Below are 19,063 nucleotides of genomic sequence, written 5' to 3'. Positions count from 1 at the left end.
CAAAAACATGCATTTAAGTCATTCGCAGCAACAGTCAGGCCAGACTGACCGGCTATTTCAATCCTTGATCGTGTTTTTCTAGTAACATTTTGCAAAGTCGGTGGTCACGATTTATCAAAAACTAGTGAAGCGATCTTATTGAAAATTTTCACAGTTCTTCTAAATAGAATGACTTCGTGATTGATCTCCGGGTTTTATGTTTCGATTTCAAAAAAAATGTTTAAGGCCACTTGTGGTGAAAAATAAACCTAAAATCATACTGTTTTGTATCCAACTTTGCCAAAATTTATTTTTTTTTTTTCAAATCCAACGATTAATCACAAACTTTACTCATCTACTAACCGCTGAATTTTTGGTTTTTTTGATTTTAGATGAATGCTTCGTCTGTTCGCTGACCACCGCGAGGAGACACTTTTGGGGCGGTGCCTCCGGAAACCAGCTGGCCATGGCTGAATTTTTATGAAAAATTCACAAAATATTATTCATTTGTTACTCTTTGATATGCTCAAATGTTTTAATATGAAAAAATAATTGGTGAAAATAAGCAATTGTATTGCCAATTTAATATACATATGTACATACATATCTCCCTGGAAGAACATTTTCCTTTTTCGATGAAATTTTGATTTGATTTCGAACGTGCTCGGACACGAATTGAGAGCCATTCTCAGTGGAGCTTTAACACCTTCACCTAGAGTCAAACCACCATTGTTAACGAAGAGCGCGGGTGCCACAAGAATCTAGAGTGACCCTTGCGCAACATCGTTCAGGATTCTGTAGCGGGTTACATTTCTACCTAACCAAAATCGACCATATACACACATATGTATGTATGTATATGTACGTCCAACATGCAATGAATCCCCGCATGACACTAACCACTTCTTTACATGGCCAAAGAACCCCACTCATCTAACAACGTTCTCCCTATTGTCAGAACTCGACGAAACAGTTCGTTTCCTAGAGCTACCGCTAGATGACTTTCTTGACAACCAACCTGAAGCTAACCACCCAAGCGCAGATTGGGCAGCCGCTACAGCAATAACAACAACATAACACTTCAAAAATTACTGTAAATGCAGTTACAACAAAAACATGCATCCAAAGTCAAGTTCAACCATCGAACACCAACTAGCAATTGCAACAGCAACTTTCCATTAAAAATCTTTCGCAAATTTAAAACAGATCTCTAAAATTCCTCAATTTGGTAAATTGCCTCTTTACATCTGTTCTGCCGTATTTTTTTCCCACAGGCCTATCGCATTCTTCTTTCCCCACGCTCATTCGTAAATATTTACGAAAATGGTCAGAAGCAATAACGATGCCACTTTTCTAATTGGCAACATGAATTCAAAAATTACATCTTTGTATACCTTTATCTAATGCATTTACATTATCCTATTATTCTTACACTGCCAAATTACTATATAATTTTATGAAGCAAATTATATATTTGTAATGCAGTTGAAAATATTTAAATCAAATTTAAGCAATAAATTTTACTGCACATTCGCCAATTATTCATGCGGTGTGGCAACAACGGAAGCAAAGCAAAAATACACGTCATGGACTCAGTAAAAGGAAAGTTGCAGACACAAATACAAACAGTTATAGTGGAGGTGAGTGCCAACTATTTAGCAAAACTGCTATTTTTATAAATTATTTATAATACAAACCATACAATTTTCAGCTCAAAGATGCCATTTACGGAAACCATAACGGGACGGAAAACGAACGATCGCAGAAAGTGTGTAAAACAGAAATATTTTCAATTTTAGTTAGCTAAAGTAGCGAAACATTCACAAGTAACTACAAAGACAACTTGGAAATGGATAATGACACAGTACCAGCTGTTGGGCCCACAACTAGAAAGCGCAGCAGTTGTGTGCCCTACGAAAAGACACTCTGCAATTTCGACACTGTAAGCACAAAGCATAACATGAACCAAGCAACCATTGCCGCCATACGCAACGAGGCGCTATTGCAGCTACAGCAACACCAACAGCTGGCCCGCGCTTCCATGCTTTATGTTAGTTTTGTGAACCTTTGCATATTCATAGCAGGCACTACTGTAGCTTTCATACTCTACGAGTTCCTGCATATCAATCCATATGGCGTGTTGCGACAGGCAAACAAACAATTGCAACACCTGCCTGACAATCATTTCCTGCAAACGCGCGATGATTTCGCTGTTTACGCAGCACCAAGTACGGGGGCGCTGGACTTGGATGCGCTCAAGGATTTGTATGTTAGTGCGAAAGAAGAGGAGAGGGGGCGTGCTTCAGCAACTAATGTGAAAGAGGCACTTGACTCTTTGAAATTGGCTACAGAAATGCGCGCCTTGGGTAAAGGTGAGAAGGCGCAGCGTTTATATGAACACGCCTTCGCATTGGCGCCAAAGCATCCTGAAGTTTTGTTGCGCTACGGCGAATATCTGGAACATAGTCAACGGGATATTGTGCTAGCGGATCAATATTATTTTCAAGTAATTGCTAATTTGGCAAATTTAGGGCTATATTAATTTAATTTTGTTTTGAACTGCAGGCACTGATGCTAAACCCCACTAACACAGAAGCGGTTGCTAATCGTCAGCGCACCGCTGGCATTGTACAATCCATTGACGAACGCAAGCTAGAGTTACTTGACTTGAAGCGTGACGCACTTTCTGCAGTGCACGAATCGAACGCGGCATTGCGACGCGCGAAAAAAGAGGCTTATTTTCAACATATCTATCACTCGGTGGGCATTGAGGGCAACACAATGACATTGGCGCAAACGCGCTCTATTCTGGAGACGCGCATGGCGATCGATGGCAAATCCATTGATGAGCACAACGAAATTCTTGGTCTGGATTTGGCTATGAAGTACATCAATGCAAGTTTGGTTAACAAGTAAGTGTGTGTTTGCTTTGCAAAAGTTTCACTTTTGTAGAAATTTAAAACCCGTAATTAAAAAAAAAATATAAATATTTCTTGTTCTTCATTTCTAGAATTGAGATAACCTTAAAGGATATATTAGAAATACATAGAAGGGTGCTGGGTCATGTGGATCCCATCGAGGGTGGCGAATTTCGTCGTACGCAAGTGTATGTAGGCGGTCATGTGCCGCCCGGGCCTGGCGATTTGGCAGTGCTCATGCAGCATTTCGAGCACTGGCTGAATGCGGAGCAAACGGTTTCATTGCATCCAGTCAAGTAAGTAAGCAGCGAAATTTTAGTAATTATAAATGCTTTAGTGACTTCCACGGCAACTAAATTTGTTTAATGCAGCGCAGCAAATTTGTATTGCTGACTTATTTACAAAATATATTAATGACTTTTATTACTCCACAGACACGCAGCCTTGGCGCACTACAAACTGGTGCACATACACCCCTTTATCGACGGCAACGGGCGCACATCGCGTCTACTCATGAACGCTTTGCTGATGCGCGCGGGCTATCCGCCCATTATAATACCAAAGCAGCAGCGGTTAGTACATATTCACGTGTATTTACATAAGTGTGCGCATTAATTATAACATTGCATGCATTTATTCAATAGCCACAAATACTATCAGTTTCTGCAAGTGGCAAACGAGGGCGACATACGCCCCTTCGTGCGCTTCATTGCCGATTGCACAGAGAAGACGCTCGACTTGTACTTGTGGGCGACGAGCGATCTACCACAGCAGATACCGATGTTGGCGCAAACCGAACACGAACTGGCCTATGTGGATAAGTTGGTGACACCGTCGGGTGAAACTGCGACGAACCGTGGATCTACAGCGCCCATAGCAGATAAATTCGAATCAGGTTCCGGCGAAATTCCTTAACATTTCATGAAGTTGTTGTTATTATTGTATGCCATAGATTTTAGCGGCCAAAGCAGGGTCGCGAATGTATTAATTTAAGTGTAGGTTGCATATGCGGGGCAATTAGTGTAAATGAAAGATATTTCGTTTTAGGGTGTGAAAATCTGTGTAATTGTTTGTTGTTAGTACATACATATTTAATACTTATGTAGTAGTAGATATGCAACACTTGACTGTGATCTGTTAGAAGTGTGTGGGGTTTATGATAAAACTTGGCATATCGCTCCGCTATGTGAGCCAAAGCTGCTGTGTACATGATATTAATATTATTTTTTTTTTTTTGTGTATGTGTTTAAACTACCAAATTGTGAAGCAAAAAGCGTATTTTAAAATTTTTACTTGTGATGGTGCTCCAAAATTCCCGGCGGCGGTTTTGTGCGCGTAGACAATTTAAAAGCAACAATGCCAAATAGCTACATTTTCAAAACGTACGGTACTGCCAAAACGTAAACGATAACCAAAAAGTAACATGACTTTCAATAACAATTTACAACAATGTATGTATATATTTTGTATATAAAAATTTAAGCATTAAAACAACAAATCTGTTTGTAAGTATGTATGCCAACAACAAAGCGTAACTTTGTTGCATACACAGTCATAAGTCCTAAGTAAGGCTCGCTCTATCATAAAGCACAAATAATTTATAAATATGTTTATATGTGTGACATTTGTAAAAAAACAGACAACTATTGAAAGCACAAACTGCTAGCTATTGGTTACTTACATATGTATATTCTAATGATATTTTCTATACTCGTATATTGTGCAACGACAAAGAATAAAATTATTGCAATGGAATAAAAATGATTGTATCAAAATTCGCAACTAAGTACGCTAAATTTATGCAAATGCTAGACTCTACAACTTCGACTTCTGAAGGTAGTCCTTGTAGGTGACTTCGCGCCACCAGCTCGGACGTTCGAACACTTCAGGCGCCTGTACGATGGCGCGCTGCAGATGCTGGTAAATCTGCAAAGCACAAAAATACACAAAAACAAAATATTCAACTATCATTTTCCCCACAATATTTTTTACAGTTACACTTACATTGCCGTCGCTCATGCCGAGCGGCGAGTTGAGTATGAAGTCTGTTGGCGCAATTGCATCGATCAGCGATATGGCCTCGTCCTTCAGCAACGGCAGCAGCGCCAAAATGCCCTCATGGTAGAGCTCCGCATGCGCCCTATCCTGGAAGTATCCGCCTTGATAGTAGATGCCGGTGTACTTCGTGACCAAATCGGCGCCGTAGAACGACAACAGCTGAGCAAGCACATTTTTCTCATTGGACGGCGGCAAGTTGGTGAAGAAGCGATGGAACACATAGTAAATTGTGCGCTGTTGACAGAACGTACATATTTAAAATTCATAATCAAATTAGTGCCGCGTGTGCCTACCTGTGCGTAGATAAGGGAGAGCTGCCGTGCGTTGAAGACTTGTATGTTGTTGCGTGTCTCAAAGGCGTCTTGACCCTTCTTGCGTAAGCTTTCGTAGCGTTGCACTGTTCTATCCAGCTGGAAGGCTAGCAGCCAATCCAAAGCCTTCAAGAGATCTGCAAGTAAGATTCAGTAGCTGTAAAAGATGACAACCAATCACTACTCACTGTCTGGTTGCAGCGCCTCCTGCGCACTGCGTTCGGTCGCCGTTGTGCGCAATATCGCGTCCATATCCTTCAAGAAGACCACAGAACCCAATGGTGAGACCTCCGTGAAATTGGCATTACTGCGTCGCAGACTTATCAGCCAGTTTGAGGCTTGCTGTATAAGCGTATTATTCTCGCCTTCGTACGTACAATTGGCGTCGTTGTCGTTGCGCAGCTCACCCAAGCCGGCTAACTTCAAGTAGCCATGACCACCGCATGCTTCGCGGCATTCTTGTATACCATCGCGCGCTGCCCAAGTGCACACCGGTTTGGCGGCCGAGGACACGGCATGTATTTCCATGCCTTTGTTGCTGGTGTCTTCGCCCAAAACGGTGCGCAAGGTCAAATCTACATTCTCTGTGCCGATCCACATGGCGAATATACGTAGCGCATAGGTGGTGGCCAAGTGTGGTATGAGGCGATATTGTTGTGACTGATATTCGATTACAGGCCACTCTTCGTTGCTTTCTTCAGGGCCGAATTGCTTGCGACATGCAGAGTAGCGCGTGGCAATTGTAATAGCTTTGCTGAGCGCGACATAAGCTATCGAGCATATGTTCGCGCGCCCAGACGAGAGTGCACCCAACGAGGCGCCCAAACGTTTGCGACTGTCCTTGATTTTGCTCACATAATTGCCTTGCTCATCGATATCACCGGTCTTCGAGAGCAAATTCTCGCCGGGTATGCGGTATTCGTTGAACATCACAAAGCTAGAAGAGATTTCATACAAAATACATGAATACCTTAAAATAAAAAGAAACCCTCTTATGCTCACCCATTATCTATGCCATTCAAGCCGACCTTCTCGCCCAAATCCCCAACGGTCACACCAGGGAACGGCAGCAGCGTGCGCTCGTTACGTATTGGCACTAGGAAGGCATTCAGCCCTTGATATGTGTCGTCGGGCACATATAATTGTGCATATAAGATGACGTGCGTACATGTCTTGCCCAAATTGCCAACCCAACACTTCGCAGCCTCAAAGTCGGGTGTATGTATGATGAATTCACGCGTCTTTAGATCATAGGTGGCGCGTGTGCGCATGCCACGTGCATTGGTGCCGTGTGAGATTTCCGTAAGCGCAAAAGCGCCTATAATTTCATTATTTGCAATTTTCGCGGCATACTTGGCCAAACGCTCAGTGCCCAGCGAGAGAATTGTACTGGGGAACATGCCATTCGACAGCGAATACTTGACGGCAAAGCTGAACTCATACGAGAACATGGCCTGTGCAAAGGCCAGTGAGAGCTGAGGCGCAGTGACGTACTGCAAACGATAAAGAAATGTGTTAATAACGGTATCTGAAGTGAAGATGGACTTTTTAGAATTTCACTAACTTCGCCTAATCCATAGAATTGCTTATCACAGATTAATTGACCGCGTTTATTGGCCAGTTGGCGTTGACGATCCATTGTGGGTGATTCCAAGTCATGTTGAAAGTCGGGATGTTTTTCCATGAAATTCCATATGCGATGCTAAAAGAAATAGATCAATAGAATCACAGTTACAAACATTTTTATAAATGTGGTAAGTGCCGGATCTAACCGTTGGGAGTCATTTAGTTTTTAAATTATTTTGTTTTCTTCAAAAAAAAAAAAATTTAAGCCCAGAATTAATGCAAAAGAAGAATATGACGAAAAAAGACCAGAAATTCTTTTACCGTTATTTTAAAAATTCCAAATTATAAATTTGGAAACTTATACAGTCTTTCGTGCTTAAGTGAAAAGAAACCAAGAGTAGACAATAAATAAGGTGGCAAAAGAAGAAGTTGAAGAAGAAAGTCTTGAAATTCTCCTCGGCCGAGTTTAGAGCGAGCAAATTTATTTGTATACACCATAATTTGTTGTTTTTAGCCGCATTTTGTTAAGTTTTTACACATCTACATACATACATACATTTATATATCTATCTATAGATATGGAATTTTATCAAATAATGCCCAAAAAGCTTCATTGATAAATTGATATGTTTTCCAGTACTTATGCGAGTACGTATATATGTATGTACATATGTAAATATTTTATTTTAAACTATACTTGGTTACCTCTACTCAGTCTGCTCGAGCTTCTCCTAACCTTTATCATATTGGGATATTTACCTTTGTCCCAAAAACAGGTTAGAAAGTCAGTATCTATTTTTAAAGGGTTTGGAAGCTTATTTTATATGAATATATTTTATTAGAAATAAAAAAAAATTCGTGGAATCTACTTTTGAATGGACTAACTTTTTACATTTTTTACATTATCCACTGTATCAGTCGAGTTGAAGTCGCAATATGTGGATATCGTGCCTAGTACGGTTTAAACCGACATAAGTTGATCTACAGAGAATTTTATAACCGGTGAACACTTATTAAGAAACTTTCCCGCAAATCAACTAAATTTTATATGAGTTGCGGCATGATATTGGTTGAAAATTTGGCGAAAGAACACGAAGAACTAATGCAGTACGCGACGGTGCATTATCGTGGTGCAAAAACCATGAGTTGTCGGCCAATAATTCTGGCCTCTTTTTAAGAATAGCTTCGCCCAAACGACGCATAACACTTAGTATTTCTTGTTGACAGTTTGGCCGATCGGATGGAATTCGGAGTGCACCATACATTGATAATTGAAGAAAACTGTCATATAACCTTGATTTTAGACCTGCTTTGATATGTTTTTTTCGGCTTCGCTTCAACTTTGTTATGATATTCGGCCGATTGATGATCGGTTTCCCGGTCGTAAGCATAGATGCAAGACTCATGGCCAATAATAATACGTTTCAAGACATCCTAGTAGTCCGAAAGCATTATTTCACAGACGTTAACGCAACGCTGATTTTCAGAAAAATTTAGTGATTTTGGAACCAATCGTGCTTTCCCTTTTCTTAGGCCCAAATGAATTTTCAAAAAGGTTTTCACTGATCTCTCCGATATTCCAACGATGCCAGTAAGGTCTCTAACTATTAATCGTCGATTCTCAAGCACCAATTCCTTTATTATATTGACGTATTTATCATCAGTTGATGTTGATGACCATCCTGGACGTGGTTCGTCGTCAACGCATTCTCGATCCTTTTTGAATAAGTTGTACCCTCTACCGTGGTTGTACCCATTAAAACCACATTCTCGCGACAAACAATTATCATCGAAGGCCTTTTCCAACATTCTGAATATTTTGGCACAAGACATTTAATTCCGCACACAAAATTTAATGGAAATTCTTTTTGAATAATTTCACTCATTGCAAAAATCGCCGAATGTAATTCATGTACGAGTACTTCAGAAACAAAAGCGTATAGTAAACACTAATGATTATTTTGATGACATTTGGCACATACATATGTATGAATGTAACTGACAGCTATACCAACTTGGAAGAAAATTTCGACTAATTACCTAAAGTCGAAGGAGGTCGTTTACCTATTTTTTAAATAAATAGTTTTTATGCGTCCTCAATTGGATAATGGTTGACCCCAAAACCAGTTTCTTAGAGAGAACAATTTTCTTTGAATGACTTTCAATGTCTTGATATCTTCTAGAATCCTTTCCTTTTCTAGTACTTTTAAATGACCATAATGCTTGAAAATGTCATAATATCCATATCTGTTGATTGTAACAGTTTTCTTTCTTGTTTCTTTCTCATAACTATCAAAATTCGAAAGCCCCTCACAGGGAAAACTGTGTGGTAGGGAGTCGTTTGCGAGTTAGACCAGCAGCAGCATGTGACTGATGCAATTGTATATATCGCATTTTGAAAGATCCAATATTTATGTACATATGTTAAATAATTATAATACTAATTACTATCATTATATATTAGAAATGAACAAAGCTATATTTGTTTAAGAGTAAAAATATCCTGTTTTGAAAGGAACACTCCTATTTAAAGCTTCTTCACAACGATATTTGCAGTTTTCCATTTATTGCCTTAATATCTATTCCGTCTATTTCGTTCTATTAGAACTATTTTATCTTGAAAATGAGTAAAATTTATTATTCATTACTTATTTGATAATATCCACACACAGATATCTGTAAATACCTACATACATAATTTGTAATATAATAAGGACGACCCCGCAGGAACTTTTGACTTGAACACTGAGAATATTTATTGTCCTCAAGGAATAAGTTATAGCATACTAAAATCTCTTATATCCTTTATACTCTGAGTGGTCATAAGCAAATATTGTTGCCATTAAAAAAATAATATATCCCCAGCTGCATCAAAAAATAGATGCATCAAGTTTATCCAGTTATATACTAATAACAGATAATTAGTATAACTAAATTCCCATAACAATGTTGCACCCAAAGTCTTTCTATCGGAAATAATAGACATCACAAAGCGTTCGTTTAAGACTCTAATAAGTTATGGAAAGCGTTTTTGTGATATATCTAGTTTTTATTCAATGATTTAGACTTTGTCAGCCGCATTTTAGAAAAAGTTGAGGATCCCAAGTTTATTTCCGTGGTTTTTCGCATTTGTCTCTAACAATTTCCGGCTGGCTAGCTGTTTATTTGTAATGAGGGTGTGAATTTCCGCAAGCAAAAAAAGTGTGTCAGCTTGTAAATAAGCGCTAATAAATACTGCTATCATAATTATATCTATTGTTGCTATATATGTGCTTTATTGAATGTAGGCACATGTTTAATGACTCGTAAGCATTTCTAAGTGACAACACACAATTGTCGTTAGAACTAACGCAAATCAGTTAATAAATACATTACAATGTAAGACATACATAGTCATGCATGTATGTATATATGTATGAAGTCATATTACTGATAAATTGCTGTTGTATAGTTCAAGGGTTATCTCTGATAACTTGCCTGCACTTCGTAATAAAAATATTGCATTTTAGGGCTGAACAGTTGGAGGTACAATTTGCCATGTTTTTGGTAATAAGGTTCTCTGTACTATCCCGCCGGCTAAATGCTGTACTATATTCAAGAGCTTACTTGATTACAAACAATTTATTCGCTTACTCTGTTCGAATTATTAGAATAGTCTTCCGCCATAGATATTTTCGGGGGATTTGCTAGGTTAGGCTAATAAGCCACGGATAGACCAGTTTGGTACTTTGATTTATCAGATGGATTTCACTGGCTAAGTCTGTTGGGGATAGGCTACGCGTCCAAATTTTGTAAATATACATATATTTTATTTATATATTTAAAAAAAAAAAAGCCTCTTCAAACAAAATTCACACAAAAAACGGATTTTTTTCTGATTTGCAAGTGGATATAACCTCTTGAAAAAGAAATATTTCACAGGTTCAAAAAAAGTTCTTGAATAGTGTAATTAAGCTAGGTCACTATTGCAGTAACAACAACACACATGACTTGAACGACTGTGTGCATTCAAATATGAGCTTTGTATAATTTTAAAGTTATGTAATGTGAAGACTCAATTTATTTAGCAATTCGTATTGAAAGCTTTTCAAATTGTGATTACTGTACGTATATATGCACATACATATATATCCAGACTTGTGCATATGCCTGCAACCTGCTAACTAATATGATGACTAGCGTTGTTTATATGTAGGTGAAACCAGCTTATAATAGATACTGATAAGCTACCTCTTGAGGATGGGAAAATAATTAACCAAGAAAATTTATTATATTAACTAACACCTGAGTAGGCAATTGAGAAGTAAATTCCTCTCTCGACGAACAAAAACCAAAATCTATAAGTCACTCATAATTTCCGTCCTGCTATATGGTGCAGAGGCTTGGACGATGACAACAGCTGATGAGTCGACGTTGCAAGTTTTCGAGAGAAAAGTTCTGCAAAAGATTTATGATCCTTTGCGCGTTGGCCACGGGGAATATCGCATTCGATGGAACGATAAGCTGTATGAGATATATGACGACATTGACATTCTTAGTTCAGCGAATTAAAAGACAGCGGCTACGCTGGCTAGGTCATGTTGTCTGAATGGACGAAAACACTTCAGCTCTGAAAGTATTCGACGCCGTACCCACCGGGGGAAGCAGAGGAAGAGGAAGACCTCCACTCCGTTGGAAGGACCAGGTGGAGAAGGACCTGGCTTCGCTTGGAATATCCAATTGGCGGCACGTAGCAAAAAAAAAAAACGACTAGCGGGCTGTTGTTATTTCGGCTATAATCGCGTAAACGGTGTCTACGCCAATAAAGAAGAAGAACACTACAGTTGGCCCCACTGTAGTTGTATTAGCGCGCCGCTGCTTGATTTTACACTTTGTACTCTGATCAAAGCAGCGAAAATGACTTTTAATGAGTCAAGTGGATTGATTAATAATAATTCATAAATTTGCATACTCGTGGCAAAAAGTACACGCATTTCAACTATGCAGTATTATGTAATTACTGATGTGTGGAATTTTAATTGCTTACATGCTCACCTTTAGTCGTATGTGCTCCTCACCCTCCAGAAGGACGTTCATGCGTTTGTAGCAAAATGTTGAGAGTTGACGATATTTTGTCAATGGTCCAGTTTTGAAATCCGGGAAGATGATCTTGTCCTCATATATGTTTTCCGATTGCAGCTGCTCCGGCTCGACCTCACTGGGATTTTGTAAAATAGAAAATAACTTTGCAACTGTATCCATAATTACGAAATATTTTCTTTGAATTAAAAAGGCTAAACTAGACTGTGCGTGCGGCGCAAAGCTCGATTCAAGACTGGTTTAGTGGTCACTTTCGTTTGTGGAAGCAAACCATTGCGTGTTTACGAGCTGGTCAACGCTCTGTCGGCATTGAATGAAGCTCTTTTTATTTGGGACGCAAATTTATAGTGACTCTCACAAAATGCTTGCTTAAGAAATGAGCGATCAAAACAAAAGCCAAAAATAAAACTGCACTTCGTGTGCGCTATTTTTAGTTGGAGATAGTATGAAGTTATTATTTATTTTTAACTGTGGCTTACCAAGCACTTTTAAAAAGCATTTACAGAGCTGAAGTTAATTATTTTATTTTGGTTAAAAATGTATACGTAGTGACTGCAACATATTATATTGTCTAATTTATATAGGGTTTAAATATTAAACTTTAAGAAAGTTGTTGTTTTTGCTTATTTGAATATGCCTTTAATGTAGATCTAACCATTTTAGGAAACCCAAATACTTATATATGTACATTTATATAACATATAATATGCATACATACATACATATGTATGTATAAGTTTGTAAGTATGAATAATTATGAACAATACTCTAAAATTAATTTAAGACAATATGTGAAACTTTAAAATTAACTTTAAAAATTAATATCGTATGTTTTTTTATATAAAGTGAAATTCCTCATAAGCGGACACTCACTGTCGCAGTGTTTTTTTCCGGCTAAGGGAGCTGTCCATATATGGGAACGTGACAAAAATAAGTTTTTAAAATGTATTATTAGGGTCAGAAGCTAAAACTCAGAACTATGAATATCTCTGTTGAACTAATGACTGCGAGTTAATATCAGCCCGGTGTGGCTGAATGTCAATTATCCCATTTTTAACTACAAATTTTACACATTACAAATTTTATAAAATGTTTTCATTTATCAGAGATGATTTGAACGAAATATTACCAAACTGATGTCCGTGTACGGTCATTGCAACGTACTCATTCCCGGTTATATAAATTGTTTTCGATAAAAATAATAATAAATAAATGATAATAATCATGACATTGGTCCAGTTATGGGAAATGACCGGCTATGAGGACGGCCCGTAAAGCGGAACTTCACTGTATATTATTTTTTATTCATAATTTTATTATTTATTATTTTTAGGTATTTTCAATTATTTTAATAGCACTGGTTATTTGAATATTTTCTTAATAAACGAGCGTCGTAAATTTTAATTGCGCTTTCCCTCACCACACTCTATTCTACATCGTTTTAAACTTTAGCGTATAAAGCCATTGCACTTACTTGTTATTAGTATTTGACACCATGTTGAACTTTCTACGCTCGCACAGCAATTAACGTTTAATGACAACCGCACAATTTGAGCACTGAATACCAACTGTGATCTAGACCCGAAGAAATATTTTGATAACTTATTAAAAACAGCGCACACCTTCCTTAATATCCGAAATAGATAACATGTATGTTTATACGTTGAACCTGTTAAAGCGACTTTATATAGTATAATAAATTAGAGCTAATCCCTTAATAGGAGAAATGGGCTTTCATCAGTTTTCCGGAAACTTGAATACGGTGAATACGTAGTAATCTATGAACTACCTATTGATGTATTAGCAAGCGATAAATACTACCGTAGAGCAGCTCCACAAAAACACACCCACTGGTGTTTAAAGTTTCCACATTTAGTACACGAATAGTTGATTTGCACGAAGCTCTTAAAGTAGTAATAAGTTAGCTTCTTCAATGCATTGTCACTCACACAAAATGAATAGGAATCAAACGCCAATCCAATTGCTAGCGATTAACAATAGCTCGTTCTTATCTCTGTAATTTGCAGACGCGGTTGCTAATAATTGCCCCTTCTTTGTGTGTGACAGTAGGTACGGGCTTACGTGTCTGAGACAAATAGTTTATTTACTGTTGGTATTTGATTAGTTTCACTACTTCACTATTGATTGAACTTTACACGTTAACCCAGATTTCCGATCTACTCATTCAATGTTTTTGTTTGTGATATTTTATTGTTTTGTTGTTTAGCAGCAACGGCTGTTGTGTGCGAAATGTCATTAACAGCTGATTGCGGTATTCACGAGTAAGGCAAATAAAGTTTTAAAATATAAGGCTTTGAAAGCAGCTGCTTTAATTTTCTACTATTCAACTGTAGTTTAGACTGCGTAAGAATTTTAAAATTCCAAAATGTCGCAATTTCAGAAAGCGCGTAAGGCGCTTTTTAGAAGGCTTATTGCTATTGTCGTATATAATTCGAGGTCTTCTTATGTCTCAAATTTATCATAAATTTATGATGAGGTAAGATGGCTGATCTACCAAGAAGATTATGGTATGCAGTCTCAGTCGGCCAATTTTTCTCATTGGAATGGAAAGACAACTAGTTTTCTTTCTGAAACGCATTGAACTTCAATCAACGCTCAATTTAATGGTTGAATTGAAATGTGGTTTTTTGCAATACCTAAAATATACCCACAAGTCGTGCTCTATGATTGAATTCAGTCAAACCAAGCCTAAAAGTAGGCAATTTTTATTTTTTTTAACCCATGAAAGCCCAAAAATGCTCGTTTCTTTTCAGTAAATATTATTTATTTATGCTTATACATTTAATTAACATGAAACATTTCTTACAGTAATACTTTTTTGATATATGGTTCATAATTATTGTTTATGTTAATTTAAGATTGGAAAAGTTTTGTTAGCTTTCGCGTAAAATACTCGTATAAGCTCAACTTTAGGAGCATATAAACAGAATACATTGAATAACTGTCACGCATGTGTGTACATAATGATGTCTGCATGTATGTGTGTGTGTATTTGCGTTTATAACTGTGTGTTTGAAATTTCATACGTATGTGTCTATGTTGATAACAAATTGCTCGTTATACTCAAAAGGGTTTTCACATATTTTTTAACGTACGAGAATTTAGCGATGTTTATTTTCATTTAAAACAGAATTTACAGTTTCTTTTTATCAAATGTGTTAGTGCGCTGTGGCTATATATGTATGTATATGCCGTTTTCACTGAAATGAAGGTAGGTAACAAGTAGTCGGTAGTAATATCAGGAGTGCTTACATTTACTTTTCATTTTTTAATAGAAATTTCGTTAATCGCAAAACAAAGGCAAACACTACTTATCGTCATCTTAAATGCTAGCATTACTACAACTTTTCTAATACTTTACTTTCATTGTTCTGTCATTTACTGTCTTGCATTACTTTTCCGCACTTTCGCTTGTCTGTGTATATAAAAAGCTAAAAAATTTGTATTTTTTATTTATTAATTTATTTACTCACTTATATAATGTTCATGCAGCCAACTTGATGCTGGCAAAATTTACTAGCAAACTACAATTATATTTATTTGTTTGTATGTATGTATGTATGTCTACTTAAAAATTATTTTGCTAGTTTTCGTTTTATATTTATGAACATATTTGTTTTGCATTTCTGCTGTACATAAATACCATATGTATTACCTACATTTGTTTATGTCTTATTTGAGTTTTACTATATTTCTCTCAGCCGTCTGCGTTAATTGACACAAAAGAAAAGTGTGAACTCTTAAGAAATATACATACATACATATGTACATATGTATGTTTTTGTATTTTTTATTTATTTTTTACAACCATTTGTTTGGGAGTTCCATAAAAAGCGTTTACTAACGTAATGACGCGTATGGTTTTTAGGTTATGTGCGATGATTTTTAAAACTTTCGATTTTTTGCTGATATTTGAAACAGGGTCTGTTCAATTTAAATAATTTATTACCTAACAGTAATTTTATGCGACTAATTTTTAATAGACGTGTTTTTTTTTTAAATTGAATTGAAAATTGAAAATTGAATTTAATGACATTGTTTACTTATGTTTTCTTTTTTTGAAAATAAAAAAAAATTTGTTAGCAACTTTTTTTTATCAAAAACCCAAAATTATCCTAAAAAAAATTTACGAAAAATTTGCTATTTCAATTTTAGAAAACATTTTTTTAATGAAAAAAAAAGAAGAAAATTTTATTGCAGCGCTTTTACCTCAGAAACTTGAGGTTATCAAAAAATTTGCTATTTGAATTTAAAAAAAAATTTAAGTGAAATTTAGAAATATTTTTTTTTAGGAAAATTAAAAAAATATTTTTTTAAGAAAGTTAAAAAAAAAATTTTAGGAAAATTTAGAAAAAATTTTCAAAGAAATTTTTTGACAGAAATTATCCGCTAAATTAAAGTAATTTATCACCTAAATGCTTGGTTATATCCTAAAATTATTTAAAATAAGTTTTTTTTCACGAACTGATTTAACAATAATACATTATTTACTTTTACTTTTATTTTGTTTTTGGTTTTTTAATAAGAAAACAAATTAATAGCAATGTTTTTCCTTCAAAAACTAAAAATTATCAAAAAATTTTATAAAAACTTTGTTTTGGAAAATGTAGAAAAATTTTTGTTTTTATAAAAAAATTTAGAAAAAATAACTTAGAAAAAGTGTAAAACTTTTTTTCTTAAAAAATTCTTTCTTTTTTTGGAAATATTTTTAAGAATTTTCTTTTGGCAGAAATTAGTAATTAATCGCGTTACTGCAGCTTAACCAAATATCGCTAAAACTTTTTTATGGGAAAATTTAGGAAAAACAAATAAAAAAAATAAAAATTGGAAAATTAAATTATTTTTTGGTAGAAATTAGCAATTAATTGGGTTATTGCAGCTATACCATATATCGATACAAACCCTGTTTTAGGAAAATTTAGAAAAAAAAGTTTTAGGAAAATTTGGAAAACTTTTTTAGAAAAAAAAATTATCAAAAGATTTAAAAAAATTTGCTCTTTGCAAAGAAAAATTTTAAAAGAATATTTAAAGATTTTTTTTTTTTGCAGAAATTAGCAATTAATCGCGTTGCTGCAGCTACACCATACATACATATGTATATCGCCTCAAATTTTCAAATTTTTTTTAGGAAAGTTTGGAAAAAAAATAGTAAGATAACTTAAAAAGGTATTTATCTTCTTTGGGAAATGTTCTTAAAGTTTTTTTTGCAGAAATTTACAATTAAACAATTAAAAAAATTTCTTGAAATCGTTGATTTTTCCATTAAAAACAATCGCTACCGCGAAAAAATACGTTTTTTATGAATTATTGTTTTTGCGCTTATTGTGTTGTGCTCATTATATAAAATTAGCGACAATTCCTTTGCTGAATTTTCGTCAAAAATAATTGCACTGCATTTATTTATTATATTTTAAATCGTTTATTGTTTTGTATCGGCGTTATTTCGTAGTTTCTTGTAAGTTCTTCAAAAATATGTACGCGTCTGTAGGTAAATGTTATTGCACATTTCGATGCGGCTGTAATATTTTTGTTTTATTTTATTGCATTCATGATTGTTTGCTACTGACAAATAATTATTGTACACGCTGTTATCGATTTATCGATGACATTACACTTTCAAAACAAAGCAATGGCGTTAATAAACGCCACTTTCACACAAGCAATTTCTGCGTTTTCTATTTGCTTTTGCAGTCATTTCAATTTTAGCTATAAAATTCGTTAATATAAAATTAAGATTGTTTAAAATTGCAATTTTTTGCCAACTCGCTCGCACATGACACAGCAGCTTTGGCTAAAAAATATTATTTACTCTATTAAAACGCTATTTAAAAGCCAGGTTCCAAGTTATTCTTTTGTCTTAAATTAAATTATAGCATCTTTATGATTTATTAAACTATTCATGCTTTCATATTAACATTATGTAACACTAAATTATATTATTCTGAGTTTAAAAACGAAAGTTAAGTGTGTATTTATTTGCGCTACACATACACTCTCATTTCCAACTCAGTTCAATGTCTTCTCCATCAGCGAATTCGCCGCCATAATGCCATGCGCATGCACCTGCTCCTCCCCTTTATGCTCCTGTTGCTGTTGCTTCCCCGCTGCTGTATCAACGACCGCCACCAACCCGTTGGCATGCTCCGCACGTGCTGCCGCACTGCTGCAGGCCGCGCCGTTGTTCGCTTCATATCATCGACTCTGACACGAGCTGGCAGCGGAGGATGATGAGAAACCGGATTGCAGGCTGGTCATGGATCCTTTGTAGTTGGCCGAGCTGAGCACTTCGTAGAAGAAGTTCAATTGTGCGGGGCCTTCAGCGCCGCTCGACGGGCTGAACCACTGCATGATGTAGGAGTGTGTGTGGTGCATTACATGGGAACCCTGTGAGCCGCAGAAAAAGTCAAAAGTTATTAGTGAGAAACACCACCCAGCTGTAAGGAAGGGAGAGGCTACACACCTGCACACTTTCGCGGTGCCGACAAATGAGCGTTGGCTCCTCCTTGAAGTAGTGTTCGCCCTCCACGAAGTCACTCATATCGAATATGGAAACAGAGGTGTCTAAGAGGCACGAAAAATCATTTTAGTTTATATAAGTTGGAGGTCGTCGCGTACCGCGTTTGTACTCACCAGTTTTTGGCGGCAGCTCTTTAGTGGCGCGATACAATGTGAAGTGTAGATCACTGCGCATCACGTCAAAGTCCCAGGTGAGCACACTTTTCGGGTCCTCATTCGGTATAATAACCTCGTGTATGTAACCGGTGCGCAGTTCAACGGTTTTATAGAGACTACGATGGTCGTGCATCAGTGCGCCACCGGCTTCCAGCGTCTTTTTGGCCTCCTCCTCCTCCGCATCGTCGTCTTCGAGCGAGTTCATTTTATAGAGCGTTTTTGGCACGAGTCCACCTTCATGTATAAGTGTCTGTGTTTTGTGCAATGTGAAATGAAATTGAGAGAAAAGTCAAACGGAATACGGTGATTAATATCATTTTTAATTATTCACACAAACACACAGAGAGAATATAATAAGAAAATGTGGCACACAGGCACCGTGTACATGGTATTTATGAGCTTCGATAGTTTTCCCGAAATGTTGTGATCTGAATGAAACTAATTGCTTTTCAAAGCTCT

The 19,063-nt window shown here is 36.3% G+C and overlaps 3 protein-coding genes across 10 annotated transcripts in view; 1 reads left to right on the top strand and 2 right to left on the bottom strand.

Moving 5' to 3' along the window:
• The first annotated feature begins 1,520 nt into the window (after nt 1–1,520).
• Nucleotides 1,521–4,683, top strand: LOC120767558 (protein adenylyltransferase Fic). The gene is made up of 6 exons (XM_040093694.1): nt 1,521–1,619; nt 1,691–2,485; nt 2,545–2,891; nt 2,990–3,193; nt 3,332–3,469; nt 3,542–4,683. Exons 2-6 carry the CDS (start codon nt 1,829–1,831, stop codon nt 3,810–3,812), a joined length of 1,617 nt encoding a protein of 538 aa, XP_039949628.1. The 5' UTR covers nt 1,521–1,619; nt 1,691–1,828; the 3' UTR covers nt 3,813–4,683.
• On the bottom strand, nt 4,121–14,098 carry LOC120767557 (peroxisomal acyl-coenzyme A oxidase 3). Of its 5 annotated transcripts, none has more exons than XM_040093689.1 (9): nt 13,733–14,098; nt 13,386–13,580; nt 11,867–12,029; nt 6,831–6,968; nt 6,269–6,759; nt 5,455–6,203; nt 5,249–5,403; nt 4,902–5,189; nt 4,121–4,823 (listed from the first exon to the last, which is right to left on the bottom strand). In XM_040093689.1, exons 2-9 carry the CDS (start codon nt 13,406–13,408, stop codon nt 4,713–4,715), a joined length of 2,118 nt encoding a protein of 705 aa, XP_039949623.1. In that variant the 5' UTR covers nt 13,409–13,580; nt 13,733–14,098; the 3' UTR covers nt 4,121–4,712. The 5 variants fall into 5 exon arrangements, with proteins under 5 accessions (XP_039949623.1, XP_039949626.1, XP_039949624.1 ...); XM_040093692.1 differs by having other exon boundaries at nt 13,386–13,486; XM_040093690.1 differs by having other exon boundaries at nt 13,861–14,098.
• A 2,878-nt stretch (nt 14,099–16,976) lies between these two features.
• The window catches only part of LOC120767943 (protein real-time), a 40,512-nt gene continuing 38,425 nt past the window's right edge, over nt 16,977–19,063 (bottom strand). For all 4 annotated transcript variants that reach the window (XM_040094323.1, XM_040094321.1, XM_040094322.1 and 1 more), the window contains 3 exons: nt 18,563–18,854; nt 18,393–18,493; nt 16,977–18,316 (listed from right to left, as the gene is read on the bottom strand). In XM_040094323.1, coding sequence (XP_039950257.1) covers nt 18,125–18,316; nt 18,393–18,493; nt 18,563–18,854 — 585 coding nt within the window. In that variant the 3' untranslated portion in view covers nt 16,977–18,124. The remainder of the gene's footprint in view (nt 18,317–18,392; nt 18,494–18,562; nt 18,855–19,063) is intronic.

Source organism: Bactrocera tryoni, chromosome 2, assembly GCF_016617805.1.
Source record: "Bactrocera tryoni isolate S06 chromosome 2, CSIRO_BtryS06_freeze2, whole genome shotgun sequence".
Classification (NCBI taxonomy): Eukaryota; Metazoa; Arthropoda; class Insecta; order Diptera; family Tephritidae; genus Bactrocera; species Bactrocera tryoni.
Note: the sequence above shows the minus strand (reverse complement) of the source record. Positions and strands in the feature narration are given on the sequence as shown.

Coding starts and splice junctions, on each gene's coding strand:
- LOC120767558 (XM_040093694.1), top strand. CDS start 1,829: ATGGATAATGACACAGTACCAGCTGTTGGGCCCACAACTAGAAAGCGC. Junction 2,892..2,989: donor AATGCAAGTTTGGTTAACAA/GTAAGTGTGTGT, acceptor CTTCATTTCTAG/AATTGAGATAACCTTAAAGG. Junction 3,470..3,541: donor ATAATACCAAAGCAGCAGCG/GTTAGTACATAT, acceptor TTTATTCAATAG/CCACAAATACTATCAGTTTC.
- LOC120767557 (XM_040093688.1), bottom strand. CDS start 13,408: ATGGTGTCAAATACTAATAACAA. Junction 6,204..6,268: donor TTGAATGGCATAGATAATGG/GTGAGCATAAGA, acceptor AATCTCTTCTAG/CTTTGTGATGTTCAACGAAT. Junction 5,404..5,454: donor GGAGGCGCTGCAACCAGACA/GTGAGTAGTGAT, acceptor TCTTACTTGCAG/ATCTCTTGAAGGCTTTGGAT.